Here is a 19,186-nt window from a genome sequence, read left to right as displayed (position 1 = left end):
TCTAGGAAAGCCCATGGACAGAGAAGGCTGGTGGGCCGCAGTCCATGGGGTCAGCAAAGAGTGGAACACGACTGAGCGACTGAGCACGCACAGGCTGCGTTCAACTGGCCGTCTAGAGAGAGAGACGGAGATTCTTATTTTTCCGGCACTGATTGAGCAATATCCTGAGTAAAACAAGGCGGGGCCACCTCCGCCTGCTTTCTCTGAAAGCGTGAGTACAGTGCGCAGGAGCGGAGGTATACAGAGGAGCCCCGCGGGGGAATACAGAGGAGCCCCGCGGCGGAATACAGAGGAGCCCCGCGGCGGTATACAGAGGAGCCCCTCGGCGGTATACAGAGGAGCCCCGCGGCGGTATACAGAGGAGCCCCGCGGCGGTATACAGAGGAGCCCCGCGGCGGTATACAGAGGAGCCCCGACGTCTGGCCATCAGAGGCGGGTTTCCAAGTTCCACGGACGACCGTGAAGATTCCTCATGACTGTGCCTGCCATCAACCTGCGGGGACCTCGACAGCGAACGCTGCCCGACCACAAGCGGCAGCGGGGACGGAAGGCACCGGCCTCCTCGAGCGCCGGTGCAGGGCGCTCCGGTGGCCCCAAACTTCGGTTCGGGTACCTCGTCTTCGTCATGGGTGTCGTGTTGTGGGTGAGTACCACCGCGGGTACCACTCCGGAACGCGCGCCGGGTGGCCGGTAAATGGCGGCGGGAAAAGACCCGGCGGTGTGCATGCCCGGGTCAGCTGCGGCCGGGGCATGTCCGAGCGAGATCTACCGTGGGCTGAATGCGGGGAAGGAGCAGGTTCAGGGCCTGGCGGGACCGACCCGGGCCCAGAGGGAGAAGAGCCTGTGTTCTCTGTCCCGGTCCTAGGCTTGTCTGGCTGTCCCAGAAGTAAATTCCAAAGGAAAAAGAATGGAAAACTCTTTTGCAAGCTTCTCCGCTCCCCTTCCTTCCCCTCTCCTCCCTCCCGTGTCCCTTCTTCTTTTTCCTCTCCCCTCCCCTTTTTTGTTGAGATTCTAGAATATGCTCATCGCATCTATTCTTCCCCTCGATTTGTACAGAAAAGTAGCTTTCCCACCCTCCCTTGCATTCAGCACCCCTTCTGGGCTGAAGTCAGTCATTTTGCAAATTCCTTCCACTTTCTTCCGCAGCAACCCACAGGGCTTACAGGGTAAATCCCCAGTAATCAGGCGGCTAGCCTCAGGGGCTCTGCCTAGTTTAGGAGGAAAGGGTCTGAAGATGTTCTTTTGATTTCTGTTTTGAGTCTGAAACAGGTGTGGCATGCATCCTGAAAAAACTATTTAATGGCTGCCCTGAACTCCAGGCGGAAGGGTCTACTGTTAACCTAGCTGTCTTTTTACTTGTAAAAACAACCCCACAGTCACACAAATCTTAGAAGAAACAGGTCTCAGAGCACAGGAAGACCTTGAGAACAAGTCTGACACTATGGCTTTGTCACAGCTGATGAGGTTTAGAGTAAAAGAGAAACCCTGTATGATGTTACTTACACGTTACTTACACTTGCACGCGCAATAGAAAAATTACAACAAACTAGTGAGTAACACACAAAAAAGAAGCAGACTCAGGGATACAGAGAAAACCTGGTGGTTACCAGTGAGGAGAGAGAAGCAGGGAGAGTCAAGATAGGGATGAGGGGAAAAGAAGAGTTATTGTGAGATTATATGAAATCCTGTGTGTGAATCGCTTGAAAATTGTAAAGCACTATAGAATTTAAAGAATCTTTTGTTCAAAAAAAACCAAACCAAAACAAACAAAAAAACGAAACGGTGCAGCTTTTAGGGCCCATTTGTCCCCAGGGAGGAAAGAGTAGTGTTGTTTTGGGTAACCTATCAAGGGATAGTGAAAATCAAGCTAGACCCTAAAACAGTTACATCAGCTCCGGGAAGTCACATGGGAACACAGCAAGGTCCAACTAGACTCTGCAAACCCAGTTAACAGTATTGCATCACTTGCAGGAAGTAAGTGGTAAGAAGCAGGAAAGGAAATCCCTACTCGGGACTCAGCTCTAACTTCACCAGCTTGGTAGCGGTGGACAAATTGCTGAGCCGAACTGAAGACACTTCCACGACCCATCCTCCGTTCTCAGTTCCTTTTTTTCTTTTAATTGGCCAAGGCTCAAAGGCTGCAGGAATCTTAGTTCCCAACCTAGGATCCAGCCTTGACCCCCACAGTGAAAGTGCGGCACCCTAACCACTGGACCACCAGGGAAGTTCCCTCGTTTCCCTCTCTCTTTTGTCCCACGCTGCTGCTCCACCGCAGCCCTCCTGTCTCCCTCCTCTCTCTCTCTCACACCCCCAACCCACTCTCCACACACACACACACACCACAAGTCTGTGAGTGGCAAAGTCTCACATCTCCACCGCACCCGGTGCACCCCAGTGTTTGTCTCTCCAACAGCCCGAAATGGAGATTACACACCAGGAAGCCTCCTCCTCGTCCATCCCAGCCCCCCCCCCCAACTCCCGTTACTTTGACTTCGTTCTTGTCTGTGATCCTGGCACTGTGGGACTTTTCCCTCCATGTCCACACCTGTTCTCTGCCACTGGGAGTCTTGTCCCATCTGCCTTGCAGCCCTTCCAGGCTCTTTTCACCTTGGTGACTTTATGGGAATCGCTGTCTCTGCCTCAGGTTCCTGTGGCCAGAACTGCCCTGAGGAAAGCAAGGACCTCGCCTTGTCCCCGGTGCCCCACAGCCCCTGCACAGGGCTACTCAGCAGGCTGCAGACAGGACTCCCCCTGAATGCGTGGGTGGTGTGGGTTCTAAGATGCCTGCACTAATGTTAGTGTTGTGTCCTGCTCTGAGGGGCATGGAGGGTATTGATCTGGGTGGTGGGAAATGTGACCGGCAAGCTGGGGACAGAATAGAGATAACTGAATGTCAATGCTGAAGGATTGCCCAGGTCCATAGAAGACTATTTCAAGTTTTCATCTGATGTTACCAAAGATTTTTTAAACGTGTATTTGTAGTGTTACAAGTGTCAATTCATCAGGAAGACATCTTAACCATAAATATATTGTGCCTAATAAAAGAGCTTTAAAAATACATAAAGCAAAAATGGATGAAATCAAAGGACTATCATATCACCCTTTAATGAAAATGAAAAAGGGTAGTAACATTATCGGGCTTCCCCAGTGGTTCAGCGGTAAAGAATCTGTCTGCCAATGCAGGAGACACAGGTTAGATCCCTAGGCTGGGGAAGATCCTCTGGAGGAGGAAATGACAACCCACTCCAGCATGCTTGCTGGAATATCCCATAGAGGAGCCTGGCAGGCTACAGTCCAGGGGGTCTCAGAGTCTCTCACAACTTAGCCACTAAACAACAGCAAAAGTAATGCTGTTAACCATAACGGGAATTCCCCTGACCGTTCAGTTGTTAGGACTCTGCTGTCTTATGGAGGGCACAGCAGGTTCATTGGTTGAGGAACTAACATCCTCGAAGCTGCACAGAGAGACCAAATTAATAAAAAAAGAAAAAGAAAAATCAACCATCTTGATTTAATTGACATTCAGAGAGCACGCTTGCAACATCTAATGAAGACTCATTCTTTTTTGATGAATGTGGTACTTCCACTAAGATAGACCACATTCTAGACAATTTAAAAAGTCTAAATAAGTTTAAAAGCAATGAAATCATATAAACTCTATTCTCTGACTTTAATGAAATTACATTGCTAGTCAAGAATGATCTCTAGAAAAGGACTCCAAAATTTGACTATTAAGCAACATCCTTCAAATCATTATGGTTCTTACATGAAATCAAAAGAATATTTTTTTTGAATTTAAAAACAAATAGTAATGAATACATACTAAGTGGAAACTTGTGAAAAGCTGCTAACACAGTGCTTAAACTGCAGTTTTCAATTAAAGTGCGCTGCTGCTGCTGCTGCTAAGTTACTTCAGTCGTGTCCGACTCTGTGCGACTCCATAGACGGCAGCCCACCAGGCTCCCCCGTCCCTGGGATTCTCCAGGCAAGAACCCTGGAGTGGGTTGCCATTTCCTTCTCCAATGCATGAAAGTGAAAAGTCAAAGTGAAGTCACTCAGTCGTGTCCGACTCTTTAGTGACCCCATGGACTGCAGCCTACCAGGCTCCTCCGTCCATGGGATTTTCCAGGCAAGAGTACTGGAGTGGGGTGCCATCACCTTCTCCGAATTAAAGTGTGAGTGCATGCTAAGTCACTTCAGTTGTGTCCTAGCCTTTGTAACCCTATGGACTGTAGCTCGCCATGCTCCTCTGTCCAAGGGATTCTCCAGGCAAGAATGGAGTGGGTTGTTGTGTCCTCCCCCTGGGAATCTTCCCGACCCAGGGACTGAACCCACATCTCTTTAAGTCTTTAAGTCTCTTGCATTGGCAGGTGGGTTCTTTACCACTGGTGCCACCTGGGAAGCTCTTCCAATTAAAGATGTTCTATTAAAAAGAATAGGGGGTTGGGAGAAGTGGGGAGTAAAATTTTTTTAAAGTAAAGAAAAAAAAGCGACCTGAAGGTTCACATTTTTAAATCACCATAAAATAAGTGTAAATTAAACTCAGAAGAATAGGGAAAAAGTAATACTATGAGTAGAAATCAATGAAATAGAATACAAATAATGAAAGGAATTGACAAACCAAGTGTTGATTCTCTGAAATGATGAACAAAATTAACAAACCAAATTTTAAAAGAAAAAAGGCCAAAAAAACAAAAAATACCAGTATCAACAATTAATGATAAGATATTATAACAAACTCTGCAGCCATAGAAAGGACAATAAGGGGAACTTAGGAATAATTTAATGTCAAATAAATTTGAACTTGAATAAAATGGACAAATTCCTTGAGAATATTACTTAGCAAAACAAATACAAGATGAAAAGAAAATCTGATTAATCCTTTATCTTTTTATGAATTAGAATTCATCACTTAAAATCTTACAGCAATGAAAACTGCAGGCCCATGTAGTTTCATTGAGGAATTCTATAAATATTCATAGAAAAAATAATATCAGTCTTATACCAATTCTTTCAGAAAATATGAACAGGCAACAGTTCTTCACTGTTTTATAAAGCCAGCACAACCCTGGTATCAAAAACTTACAATGACATTACCAAAAAAAAAAAAAATACTGACCAACATCTATTATACACGCAAAAATCCTTCATTAAGGAACTTCCCTGGTGGTCCAGTGGTTAAGACTCTCCCTTTCCAATACAGGGCTTCCCTGGTGACTCAGATGGTAAAGAATCTGCCTGCAGTGGGGGAGACCCAGAGTTGATCCCTGGGTTGGGAAGATCCCTTGGAGAAGGGAATGGGTACCCACTCCATTATTCTTGCCTGGAAAATTCCATGGACAGAGGAGCCTGGCTGGCTACAGTCCATGGGATCGCAAAGCTGGACACAACTGAGCGACTAACACTTTCACTTGCATAGTTTGAAATCAAGAAGCAAGATGCCACCAGCCTTCCTCATCTTTTCTAAAAAATTACTTTGGCTCTTCAGAGTCTTTTGTGGTTCTGTAAAAAGTTTAATTCTTTGTCCTATTTCTGTGAAAAGTGCCATTGAAATTTTGATAAAAATTGCATCGAATCTCTAGATTTCTATGGGTATATGGACATTTACAAATATTGATTATTCAAATCCATAAGCATGGACTATTTTTCCATTTATTTGTGCAGTTTTCAATGTACAGGTCTTTGACCTCCTTGGCTAAATTTATTCAACTTATTCATAGGAATTTTATTTTTTTGATGCCACTGTAAATTAGATTGTTTTCTTATTTCTCTTTCTGCTGGTTTGTTATTCATGTAAAGAAATGCACCATATGTTTTCATATGGATGTTTATATCCTGTAACTATACTGGCTTCATTTATTAGTCTTAAGAGGTTTTTTTTCAATGGAGTGTTTAGCATTTTCTATACATAATATCATGTCACCTGCAAAATGTGACACTTTTAGTTCCTCCTTTCCAAGTTGGATGCTTTTTATTTCTTTTTCTTACCTAATCGCTCTGGCTGGGACTTCTAATACTATGTTAAATAAAGATGACACAAGTGAGTGTCTTTATCTTGTTCCTGATCTTAGAGGAGATAATTTCAGCTTTTCACTATGGAATGTGGTGTTTGCTGTGGCCTTGTCACATAGGGTTTTATTTGTTGAGGTGTATTTCCTCTATGTCTGCTTTGTTGAGAGTTTTATCATAAATCAATATTGAATTTGTCAAATGCTTTTTTTGTACCCATTGAGATGATCATATGACTTTTGTTCTTCATTTTACTAATGTGGTATATCACATTGACTGTGATTTTTTTTTTTATTTGTAAAATTTGAACCATAGTTTGCATCCTTAGAATAAATCCCACTGATTATGTTGTATGGTCCTTTTAATGTATTGTTGAATTCAGCTTTCTAAAATTTTGTTGATGACTTTTGCATTTGTGTTCATCAAGAATATTGGCCTGTAAATTTCTTTGTGTGTGTATGTGGCTGACTTCCAGTCAACCTGAATCTAGGCACTGAGATCTTCCCCTTTGGGATAGTGGTACTGCAAGTGTGTGTGTGGGTCTGGCTGCTCTCTGCCCAAAAGCCAATAAACAGTCCAGGTTGGTGGTAAGGAAAGTTTGCTTTATTTCAGATGCTTACAACTTGGGGGCGAGAGTGGTGAACATCTCTCCGAAGGCCAACTCCCCGCCCCCACCGGCAGCCTGTGGGCAAGAGCTTTTATAGACAGAAGTGAGGAGGGAGCCACATACAGAAACAGCAGAGTCAGCTCTGATAGTCATCTTCAAATTGATCATCGGTGGTCTGACCAGCATCATCTTGATTGTTTTAGGTCCAGTTCCAGGGTCCATTTGTTTCCATTTCTCTGAGGCCAGTTCTTGGAATTGTGGCAGCTCATATCCTGGGTACAGTCTGGTCATCATGTAGTTAACTTCCCCACTTGGGGTTTCAGTATCTGTAAGACAGCTCACCATGAAGATGCTCAACATCACTCATTCAGAGAAATGCAAATCAAAACCACAGTGAGATACCATCTCACACGGATCACAATGGCTGCTATCAAAACGTCCACAAACAATAAATGCTGGAGAGGGTGTGGAGAAAAGGGAACCCTCTTACACTGTTGGTGGGAATGCAAACTAGTACAGCCACTATGGAGAACAGGGTGGAGATTCCTTTAAAAACTGGAAATCGAACTGCCATATGACCCAGCAATCCCACTGCTGGGCATACACACCAAGGAAACCAGAATTGAAATAAACATGTGTACTCGAATGTTCATCGCAGCACGGTTTACAATAGCTAGGTCATGGAAGCAACCTAGATGTCCATCAGCAGATGAATGGATAAGAAAGCTGTGGTACACAATGGAATCTTACTCAGCTATTAAAAAGAGTGCATTTGAATCAGTTCTAATGAGGTGGATGAAACTGGAGCCTATTATACAGAGTGAAGTAAGTCAGAAAGAAAAAAACCAGTAGAGTATACTAATACATGTATATGGAATTTAGAAAGATGGTAACGATAACCTGTATGGGAGACAGCAAAAGAGACACAGATATAAAGAACAGACTTTTGGACTCTGTGGGAGAAGATGAGGGTGGGATGATTTGAGAGAATAGCATTGAAACATGAATATTATCATAGTTAACTAGATCTCCAGTCTCGGTTCGATGCATGAGACAGGGTGCTCAGGGCCGGTGCACTGGGATGACCCTGAGAGATGGGATGGGGAAGGAGGTGAGAGGGGGTTCAGGATGAGGAACACATGTTCACCCACGGCTGATTCATGTCAATGTATGGCAAAAACCACTACAATATTGTAATTAGCCTCCAATTAAATTAATTAAAAAAAAAAAGACAGCTCACAGGTTATGGCTCAGAATATTATCTATAGCCCTTGAGAAAGAAAGAAAGATCCTTGACTAAGCTTAATGACTACATTATTATTATTTGGTCTCCTTTGACTATTTTCTTTAGTTTCTGCATTTCTCACTTCTTTGATGAAACTTATTCTTGGACTGAAGTTTTCCATAGACAAGAGGCAGGCAAAGGACGTAGTCGGGGGAGGGGCAAGGACCATAGTGTCCTGCTCCGTTGCAATAGGACAGGTCTTGGCACATGCTCAACTACTGGGAACTCTTAAAAAATATAGTAGGCTGCTTCAACAATCCCAAGAGTTTGAGAGATGACTAAGAGCAGGCTGAATGAAAAATTCATTTCTTACACAAGGCAACTCCTTCAAGACTGGGAGAGAGGGGGTTTCATCTACTGTATAGAAAGAAACACAGAGAGTCAAGCAAAATGAAGAAACAGAGAAACCTGTTCCAAGTCACTAAATGAGATAAAGCCTTAGGAAGAAGCCTTAGTGAAATGGAGATAAATAATTTAGTTGATAAAGAGTTCAAAGTAATGGTCATAAAGAAGCTTGCTGAACTGGGGAGAAGAATGGATGAACACAGTGAGAACTTCAAGAAAGAGATGGGAAATATAAGAAACTGTCAAATAGAAGCCACAGAGCTGAAACATACAATAACTGAACTGAAAAACAATAGAAGGGTTCAGCAGCAGACTAGGTAAAGTAAAGAAAGGATCAGTCATCTCAAAGACAAAGCAGTGGAAACTTCCCTGGTGGTCCAGTGGTTAAGACTCCAGCTTACAGTGCAGGGGAAAGTGAAAGTGAAATTCACTCAGTCCTGTCTGACTATTTGCGACCCCATAGACTGTGTGGATCATGATAAACTGTGGAAAATTCTGAAAGAGATGGGACTACCAGACCACCTGACCTGCCTCTTGAGAAACTGTATGCAGGTCAGGAAGCAACAGTTAGAACTGGACATGGAACAACAGACTGGTTCCAAATAGGAAAAGGAGTACGTCAAGGCTGTATATTGTCACCCTGCTTATTTAACTTCTTTGCAGAGTACATCATGAGAAACGCTGGACTGGAAGAAGCACAACCTGGAATCAAGATTGCCTGGAGAAATATCAATAACCTCAGATATGCAGATGACACCACCCTTATGGCAGAAAGTGAAGAGGAACTAAGAAGCCTCTTGATGAAAGTGAAAGAGGAGAGTGAAAAAGTTGGCTTAAAGCTCAACATTCAGAAAGCGAAGATCATGGCATCTGGTCCCATCACTTCATGGGAAATAGATGGGGAAACAGTGTCAGACTTTATTTTTCTGGGCTCCAGAATCACTGCAGATGGTGATTGCAGCCATGAAATTAAAAGACACTCCTTGGAAGGAAAGTTATGACCAACCTAGATAGCATATTGAAATGCGGAGACATTACTTAGCCAACAAAGTCCGTCTAGTCAAGGCTATGGTTTTTCCAGTGGTCATGTATGGATGTGAGAGTTGGACTGTGAAGAAAGTTGAGCGCCAAAGAATTGATGCCTTCGAACTGTGGTGTTGGAGAAGACTCTTAAGAGTCCCATGGACTGCAAGGAGATCCAACCAGTCCATTCTGAAGGAGATCAGTCCTGGGTGTTCTTTGGAAGGACTGATGCTAAAGCTGAATCTCCAGTACTTTGGCCACCTCATGCGAAGATTTGACTCATTGGAAAAGACTCTGATGCTGGGAGGTATTGGAGGCAGGAGGAGAAGGGGATGAGATGGCTGGATGGCATCACTGACTCCATGGACATGAGCTTGAGTGAACTCCGGGAGTTGGTGATGGACAGGGAGGCCTGGCGTGTTGCAATACATGGGATCGCAAAGAGTTGGACACGACTGAGCGACTGAACTGAACTGGACTATACAGTCCATGAAATTCTCCAGGCCAGAATGCTGGAATGGGTAGCCGTTCCCTTCTCCAGGGGCTTCTCTCAACCCAAGGATCAAACCCAGGTCTCCCGCATTGCAGGCGGATCCTTTACCAGATGAGCCGTCAGGAAAGCCCAAGATTACTGGAGTGGGTAGCCTATCCCTTCTCTAGCAGATCTTCCCGACCCAGGAATTGAACTGAGGTCCCCTGCACTGCAAATGGATTCTTTACCAGCTGAGCTACCAGAAAGCAATGCAGAAGATGTAGGTTCAATCCCTGGTCAGGGAACTGAGGTCCCATATGCCACGGTGCAACTAAGCACACGCTGCGACTGCTGAGCTCACACACCACAACCTGAGAGTCCATGCACTGCAACAAAAGAGCCACGTGACAAAACTAAGACCTGATGCAACCAAATAGACAAATATATATTTTTCAAAATGTTTTAAAAAAGGACAAAGCAGTGGAACTTGCCCAATCAGAATATCAGAGAAGAAAAAGAATGAAATAAAGTGAAGATAGCTTCAGGAACTTATGGGACAACATTAAAGGACATTATAGGGCTCCAAAGGAGAACTAGAAAGGGGCAGAAAACTTATTTGATTAAATAATGGCTGAAAACTTACCTAATGTGGGGAAGGAATCAGACATCTAGATACAGGAAGCTCAGAAAGTTCAAAATAAAGACCTTAAAGAGATCCTTGCTGCTACTGCTGCTGCTGCCTTAAAGAGATCCTTACTAAGACACATTATAATTAAAATGTCAAAAGTTAAAGATAATGGAGAGAATACTAAAAACAGCAAGAGAAAAACAACTTGTTACATACAAGGGAACCCCCATAAGGCTATCAACAGACTTTTCAGCACAAAAATTGCAAGTCAGAAGGGAGTGGCACAATATATTCAAAATGCTAAAAGGAAAAAAACATCTAACCAGTAATACTCTACATGGCAAAGTGATTATTCATTAATCGAAGAGAGAGAAACCGTTTTCCAGACAGCTGGCCCTAAAGAATGGTCAAGAGTGGTAAAGAACTCGCCTGCCAATTCAGGAGACTCGGGAGATGCAGGTTCCATCCCTGGGTGGGGAAGATCCTCTGGAGGAGGACATGGCAACTCACTCCAGTGTTCTCTCCTGGAAAATTCCACGGGCAGAGGAGCCTGGTGGGCTCCAAAAAGTCGGACATGACTGAGGACATTATGGTTATGGTTACCAAACAAAAGCTAAAGGAGTTAATCACTAAACTGGCCTTAAAACAGATGTTAAAAAAAATTTTTTTAAGCTGAAAATAAAAGCCATTAAATAATAACAAGAACAGATAAGAAAGAATAAATTTCACTGGAAGGTAAGTATTTAGTAACAGTACTGGTTTGATTACTTATAAAGCTAATATGAAGCTTAAAGACAAAAGCAGTAAAAATAACTAGGATTACAGTAATTAACAAAGGAATATTCAAGATGAAAAGATGTGAAAAGTGACATCAAAAATGTACAATGTTGGGCGTAGGAGACTAAAAATGATGAGCTTTAGAATGGGGTCGCACTTGTTATCAACTTAAAATAGACTGTTATAGATATAAGTTGTCATATGTGGGGCTTCCTGGGTAGCTCAGCTGGTAAAGACTCCCCTGCAATGCAGGAGACTCCGATTCAATTCCTGGGTTGGGAGGTTCCCCTGGAGAAGGGACAGGCTACCCACTTCAGTATTCTTGGGCTTCACAAAACAAAACCTATAGTTAATACACAAAAGATCAATGTCTTTTAAAAACCTGAGGATAGTTCCTTAACATTTGATCCTGTAATCTGATTTTTTGTTTGTTTGCACTATGTATAATGCTTATTTGTAAAAGTGTGTGTGTGAGTGTGTGTATGTGTGTGTGAACTGCTTGAGGAGGGAGAGGGAGTCTCCTCATGGGCCAGGGTACCTGATTCTTGGTCCACACACTTGACATTGCTCCAGGGGGTATAGGCCATGGCCACGAGCTTCCTCAGGGCACCTGGGTACAGACACAGGGATGACGTAGAGGACCCATCAGGGACAGCTGGCTGGATGAGGAGAAGGAAGGGGCAACCTCCTGTCCCAGGTCTTCTGACAAGACAGTGGAGAGGGGACAGGCTCCTGCTGTCTGCAGGTCAGGATCCCTTCACTCCCCCTCATTGGGCGGGAAGAGGATCCAGGCTTGTGCCCTGCAGCCCCCGGGCTCCTGCTGAGTGTTCAGAGCTGTCCTTGCAGGGCCTCTGCAAGGCCCACCCTGGCCTCCCTGGGCTGCAGGAGGAGTCCTGTGAGGGGAGGCCTCATCTAGGTCAAGGGTCACAAGGGTGTGGGCACAAGCTGAGCTTCATGCTTCAGTCAAGCTTTAAATACGAGGCCCTCGCGTCCTCCACCTGTTGACTCTTCCTGCCAACCTCAGCCAACACTGGAGTGTCAGAGGACTGCGAATTACTATTGACCTTCAAGTCCCTAAATAGGAAAGATTCAGGTGCTACTGGAGAACAGGGCTGGGTGTGAGGCCAGTCAAGTTGGCTCAGGGTTTTATAGGAACCTTGAAGGAGCACACTCGTGGCCTCATTATGACTTCTGTCTGCTGTCAGCACCTTTGGTCTTTCTAGGCCCCTTCTTGCTTACAAAAATAATTAAAGATTATATTTAGGACTCAATAGGTATAAAGATGAATATACCTGAGACTGAACTCTATGCAAATAGTTTTGTATGATTTCAAGATTTTTTTAAAAAATTGGAGTATAATTGCTTTACAATATTGTATTATTTTCTGCTGTACAATGAAATGAACCAGCTATATGTATACACATAGCCCTCCCTCTTGGACCTCCCCAATCCTCTAGGTCATCACAGAGAATGAAGCTGAATTCCCTGTGCTATGCAGCAGGTTCCCACTAGTTATTTATTTTACACGTGGCGGTGTATATATGTCAATCCCAATCTCCCAGTTCATCCCATCCCTCCCTCCCCCACCTCCACCCCCATCCCATGTCCAGATGTGTGTCCTATACATTTGTGTCTCTCCTCCTGCCCTGCAATAGGTTCATCTGTACCATTTCTCTAGATTGTACATATATACTGAAAAATTTTTCATGGGCCACTGATGGGATCATGGGCTCTAACCTGCAGCCTGCTGTGCCCAGTGGAGAAGCTAGCTTGGCCTAAGGGGAAATGTGTTGAAGAGGTGTGGGGATGGACACTGCAAGGGGCAGTGTGGGGCCACACAGTCGGATGAGGAGGGGCCTCTGCAGCCTCAGAAGAGCCCACCAGCATGGGAAAGCCTGGGGGCGGTTGGGGCTCTATAGGAAGAGGGGAGAAAATGGGGTACAGGGAAGCTCAGGAGTTTCCCTGGTGGCTCAGATGATAAAGAATCTGTCTGCCACCCGGGAGACCCAGGTTTCACCCCTGGGTCGGGAAAACCCCCTGAGAAGGGAATGATCCCCTGATCCCCTGGAGAAGGCAGTGGCTACCCACTCCAGTATTCTTGCCCGGAGAATCCCATGGATAGAGGATCCTGGCAGGCTACAGTCCATGGGGTCGCAAACAGTTGGACATGACTTAGTGACTAAACAACAACAATCAATATAAAACATTGCTGGACTTTTTTTCTTAAATACTGTCTTTGAAATTCAGAATGTATTTTTCACTTGCAACACATCCTGATTCAGAGAAGCTGTTTGAAGTGCTCCATTCCCATAAGGACCTGGTGATTACTCTATTGAACAGCACCACCTGGGCCTCTAGAACTTAGAGAAGGAAGTCCTAATTCTGGTTCTCAAGGAGCTCCTAGTCATTAAGAGACACAAAGAGGCACAGAAAAAATACAGTGATGAGGGAAGAGCCTTCAAACAAAGCTCATGCCATTGGGCCCTGGCGGGAAGACAAGAGGAAAAATGGGTCCGACCTGTAGCGAGTCAAACAGTGACCCACAGGAAGGGGCTCTGTGATCTGGAACGGAGCTGAAGACGTGGAAGAGCTGTCGCAACCCGGGACCCCATGTCCCTAGGCTTGACCTTCACCTCCTGGGCTCGCCTCCTTCAGATGACCTCAGTCTTCCTTGCAGGATCTGTCTCTCTCATCTAACTCATATTTATTAATAATGAAAGATGCTCTTTAAAACACCCAACCTTTAAAACCTTTCCTTAATAATGGGTTATGGTGATGACACTTCCTATTAATGATAAAAAATTCACTCTTCAATAATGATGATACAGCAACTAGGATGCCTTCTGAAAAAGAATGATGTTTCTTCCTTATGCTCTTCTTATTGGATAATTAAAAGTAGGTGGATCAATGAATGAATTGCAATATATGAAACCAGAAGAGTACTGCAAAAATATGAGAAAAAATGTCTTACCACTTTGGAGAGGGGAAGAACTTCTTCAGTATGAAAACAAATGATAAAACTTGCCCAAAGCTATATAAAAATTAAGAAGAAAGCCAAAGGGAAGAAATCATGACAAAGATAAAAACAAACTAGAAAAAAAGTACTCAGAACACAAATCACACTTAGAAATGTAATTTCCTTAATCTGTAAGGATTCATAATAAACCGAAAGAAGATCAACGGGAAAATAGTCGACTTGAACAACATTATAAAACAATTAGACCAACGGACATCTATTGAATACTCCAGTCAATAACAAAATACATTCTTCTCAAGTGTGCATGGAACATTCTCCAGAATAAACCATATACTAGCTCATAAAACAAATATCAATATATTTAAAAGGAGAGCCATAATAGAACACATACCCTCCCACCACAATGGAATGAAATTAGAAATCACAAACAGGAAGGAATTGGGGAACTTCACAGCTATGATCAAATTTAAACAACACACTTTCAAATAACCAATTAGTCAAAGAAGATATCAAAAAAGAAATTGTAAAATCTTTTAAGATGAATGAAACTGAAGATACCGTATACCAACACTTATGGGATATAGCTAAAGCAGCTGAAAACTTAGAAAGAAATTTATGCCTATAAATGACTGCATTCAGGAAGAAGAAAAATCTCAAATCAATAACCTAATACTATACAGTGAGACACTAGAAAATGAAGAACATACTAAAGGTAAACAGAGGAAGGAAGTAGTACAGATTCGAACAGAAAGTAATGCAACTAAAGCTAGAAAAACAACAGAGTCCATGCTGATGAGCGTGTGATGGACCTCGTGGGGCCCTGGCCCTTCTGCTTGCCCAGGACTGCAGTAGAAACTGGAAAAGGCTGTTCTGGTTCGATCTTCTGCCCCAAGAGGAAGTGGTGAAGGAGGGAGATCAGGTTCATGGAGGGGAAGGGAGCCAGCTGTGGTAGACTGGTTGCTCTAAGAGATGTTGTGTTACTTATTACCTGTCTTGTTTTCACTAGCTGTCAATATATTCCTGAAACCTCAAGCAGGCAGCACAGAGCGGGTGCTCCTATGGTTGTTGTATGATTGAATAAAGGCTGCATGTATTCCACTGTGTGGTGGTTATAATATTTAGTAATAATCCTCCTAAAACTAAACATTTCTGATTTTTTTCAAAATTATTACATTGAATATATTTGAAAACAAAACCATATATGTTTTCTGATGACGTTAGTAGGTGACTTTCTAGAAGGGTAGAATCTGGGTCAACCCACCAAGCATATTTTGTACTTGTAAATATACAAGTGTATTTTTACTGTAACCCAGCTATACACACACACTTGGGCACAGGTGCATCCAGCTTTGGTTCCTGGAATTCAGTAGTTTTGATCTGATGTTGTGGGTCGGTCTTTGTTTTATTTTTCCTAACTGAAAAAATATTTCATATGATCCATTTATTTATTTAGATTTTTGGCTGCAGTAGGTCTTCATTGCTGCACGTGGACTTGTTCTAGTTGCAGTGAGCAGGGGCTGCTCTTCAGTGCAGTGCCCAGGTTTCTCATTGCAGTGGCTTCATAAATAAATAGATCTTTAAAAACTATGCCAGAAACGTCACATAAAGTAACTCTCCTCTAATTAAAAATTTAAAACACACACACACACACACACACACACACACACACACACACCCCAGTGTACAGGAGAAAAACTATACGAACAGCTTAACAGATGCAGAAAAAGAATTTGAACTGACACTTAACCCCCTGTAATGAAAAGGGGAAAGTGTTAGTTGCTCAATCGTGTCCCAACAATTTGCAACCCCATGGACTGTAGCCTGCCAGGCTCCTCTGTCCATGGAATTCTCTAGGCAAGAATACTGGAGTGGATTGCCATTCCCTTCTCCAGGGCATCTTCCTGACACAGGGATTGAACCTGGGTCTCCTGCGTTGCAGGCAGATTCTTTACTGTCAGAAAAGGGACCTTCCTCCATATGATGAAGGCCACTCCCTCTTGGGGTCACATTAGAGATTAGGATAACTGAGGAAGGGGCATGAGGGAATGTTTTGAAGCAAGCTAATTTCCATGATCTAGATAGAGGGTTTGGATTTCCCAACTGTATGCATTGAAAAAAAAACAAAAAACTCTTTGAATGGTTCCCGTAAGATTGTGCACGTCTTTCTTTGGAAATCTTAACATTGACGTAAACTGTAAAGAAATATTGAGCTTGAGTTACTGACATAATGCCGATGTATTAAGAGTTGCAGATATGAATTTCATCATAAAAATAAGACAGGAGAATGGACAGAGGGGGATGGATAGAGAAAGAAATATGTGATACACCTAAGTTACAGAACTTAGGTGGTGAGCATATAAGAGTTTAATGAATGAATCTTAGAACTTTGTTGGATGTTTGAAACTGTTCGTAACAAAACATTGAGGGAGAGAGTCTGTGAGAGGAGAACCAGGGAAGAAAGGAAGGCATAGGATTGTGAGGGCAGGGAAGGGAGAGTCCACCAATTTGGGGTGACTCGGAGGAGGCCCAGACTGGGGAAAGGATGATTAGGGGACACATATGAGCTTAGCTGTCCCCAAATATTTAACTGGTGGCATTTTATCTTGTTTAGATGCAGGCAGTTGAACTGGGCTCAACATAAGCTGTTTCCATTTTCACTTTGTTTTTCTTTCTTTTTTTTCCTCTTCATGTCATTTTCTACTTTAAATCACTCCCAGATTAAAGTTACAAAACTATACAAAACCCTTTGTTTCCTGTATCATCTGAAACATAGCTGCTGACATGACAGATCCCATGACTGGACAGTTGAATGTGTATTTCCCACAAATGAGGGCAGTCTCCCCCCAAATGACAAGACAATCCTGAACGTCAGAACACTATAATCAACACATTAATCCTGGTGGAATCCTCAGACTCCAGTGATTTCAGACTGGCCCCATTCTGTCATTTTTAGCACAGAGACTTGGCTAAAAACCCTATATTGCAATTTCTTCTTTCTCCATGTGGTTCTGGTATTTTGTGGAACACTGACAGCTGCCTTTTGGGGACCGCTTGTTGGATTAAAGCCATAAGTCCATTACTCAATATGTGATTCTATATCCTGATTATGAAAAATTGTATTCATGGCAGAACCCTCATTTGTGAAAATGTGTGTGTGTGTGTGTGTGTGCACGCACTGTGAGAAAGAAAGAGAGAGCCTGAGAGTATTCACACGTGGTCAAATAGAAGAAGTCAAGACACAAAATAATGGATGTTTTCTCTAATCAAGGGGATCTCTATGGTTTCTGTGTCCTTATAAAAAAAATTTTCCTTGCCCATACTTTCTGGGCTTCCCAGGTGGTGCTAGTGGTAAAGAACCAGCCTGCCAACACAGGAGATGCAAGAGACTGAAGTTTGATCCCTGGGTCGGGAAGATCCCTGGAGGAGGAAATGGCAACTCACTCCAAAATTCTTGCTGGGAGAATCCCATGGACAGAGGAGCCTGATGGGCTACAGTCCATGGGGTTGCAAAGAGTTGGACGTATCTGAGCACATACTTTCTGGAATAAACATTTTAAGAGGAAAAAATACAGGGGAAAAAACTTAAGTGTAAGTTACTTGCTAGCACAAAAGGCCAAAGAACAAACATGAATGAGAGTTGAGAGCTGGGAAGAAAGGTCCCAGTTCTGTTTCATTTTGCAGGTAGTGGTCAAGGAAATGTGGGGTGGATCCTAGAAGGGGTGAGAGTGTGGAAGCCACTCATGCCTGTCCCTTCTTTGTCCCCATAGGTCAAAGCTGCTTCAGCCATATCTGTAAGGAAGGATGAAATTCACCAGCAGTCATCAGCCCCACTGGAACGGAGCCCCCAGCAGAACTTATGTCCACCAGGTAGATTATAAGACTGGTCTCCAACCCTTGTCTTCATGTCTGTGTATTTATTTTTGGCTGTGCTGAGGCTGTGTTGCTGCATGGGCTCTCTCGAGTTGTGGAGAGCGGGGCCTGCTCTCCAGTTGCGGTACTTGAGCTTCTCCCTGGAGGGCTTCTCCTGTTGCAGAGCACAGGCTCTCGGGTGCACGGGCTGCAGTAGTTTCAGCCTGTGTGCTCAGTGGTGGTGGCTCCCGAGCTGTAGAGTGCAGGCTCAGTGTGACACGTGGGCTTAGCTGCTCTGCAGCATGTGCGATCTTCTCAGACCAGGGATCGAACCCATGTATTCTGCATAGGCAGGGAGATTCTTTACCACTGAGCCACCAGGGAAGCTCCTGACCTTTCTTTTTACTGTTTAATGTGCCAGCTATGAGTGTGACTTGGATGTGTGGCTTGTAATATATTTCTGTCGGCAGTACTGGTCTAGGGTATGTGTTAGATGAAGAATCAAAAGATGAAAGCCCAGTTGAGGAGAGTTCCCCTTGTGGATTCCACAGATGGCCAAAAGAGGCCTCCGCAGCCACATTGCCAGCCTCAGGGAATGCTGTGGGGATTTTCTCACCAGCTTTTCCCTTCCTTCCCAGGATTCTATATGGAAGAAGCCATTGGAGGTTGTGCCCCATGCACCGATGGGATAGACTACACCAGTCATTCAAACACCCTCCCTTCTTGCTTACCTTGCACGACTTGCAAATCAGGTACAGAGCCTGTGGTCCCGCATGCCTGCAGTTAGGGTGCTGGGTGATGAGATGGGATTTAAATGGGACGAGGAGTCAGAGACCTGATTTCCAGCCCAGCTAGGTCTTCATCCTGTCTTAGGTCAGTAAAATAATGAAAACAGAAGTTACTTGCATAACGCATTTCAACTGGTAGGGAAGTCTTTCAGAACATCAGCTGGAAAGAGGAGAATAATGTGTCCCTTGATGGAGGGGGCTGGATGGTAAGAGTGCAGAAGGCCTGGGGGAGTGGGGCAGGGCTGGGTTTGAGCTGTGTGATGTGTCTGATCCTGGGCCAGGCTCCTGCGGGCGCCATGCCCTCTACTCTGGGGTCTCAGCCTCTTTCAGCCTTCATGACCTGAGGTCCCTCTGCCTCTCCAGCAGGGCATCACCCGTTGGGACATCAACCAAGGGTTCCTCTCCATCCACAGCATCTCAGATTAC

The 19,186-nt window shown here is 44.0% G+C and overlaps 1 protein-coding gene across 1 annotated transcript; it reads left to right on the top strand.

Moving 5' to 3' along the window:
• The first annotated feature begins 278 nt into the window (after positions 1–278).
• LOC129650358 (tumor necrosis factor receptor superfamily member 10D-like) lies at positions 279–18,936 on the top strand. Its single transcript, XM_055578740.1, has 3 exons — positions 279–643; positions 17,891–17,990; positions 18,611–18,936. The coding sequence occupies exons 1-3, from the start codon at positions 473–475 to the stop codon at positions 18,757–18,759; spliced, it is 420 nt and encodes a 139-aa protein (XP_055434715.1). The 5' UTR covers positions 279–472; the 3' UTR covers positions 18,760–18,936.
• The last annotated feature ends 250 nt before the right edge of the window (positions 18,937–19,186 follow it).

The sequence above is a fragment of the Bubalus kerabau genome, chromosome 4 (genome assembly GCF_029407905.1).
Source record: "Bubalus kerabau isolate K-KA32 ecotype Philippines breed swamp buffalo chromosome 4, PCC_UOA_SB_1v2, whole genome shotgun sequence".
In the NCBI taxonomy this organism is placed as follows: Eukaryota; Metazoa; Chordata; class Mammalia; order Artiodactyla; family Bovidae; genus Bubalus; species Bubalus kerabau.
Note: the sequence above shows the minus strand (reverse complement) of the source record. Positions and strands in the feature narration are given on the sequence as shown.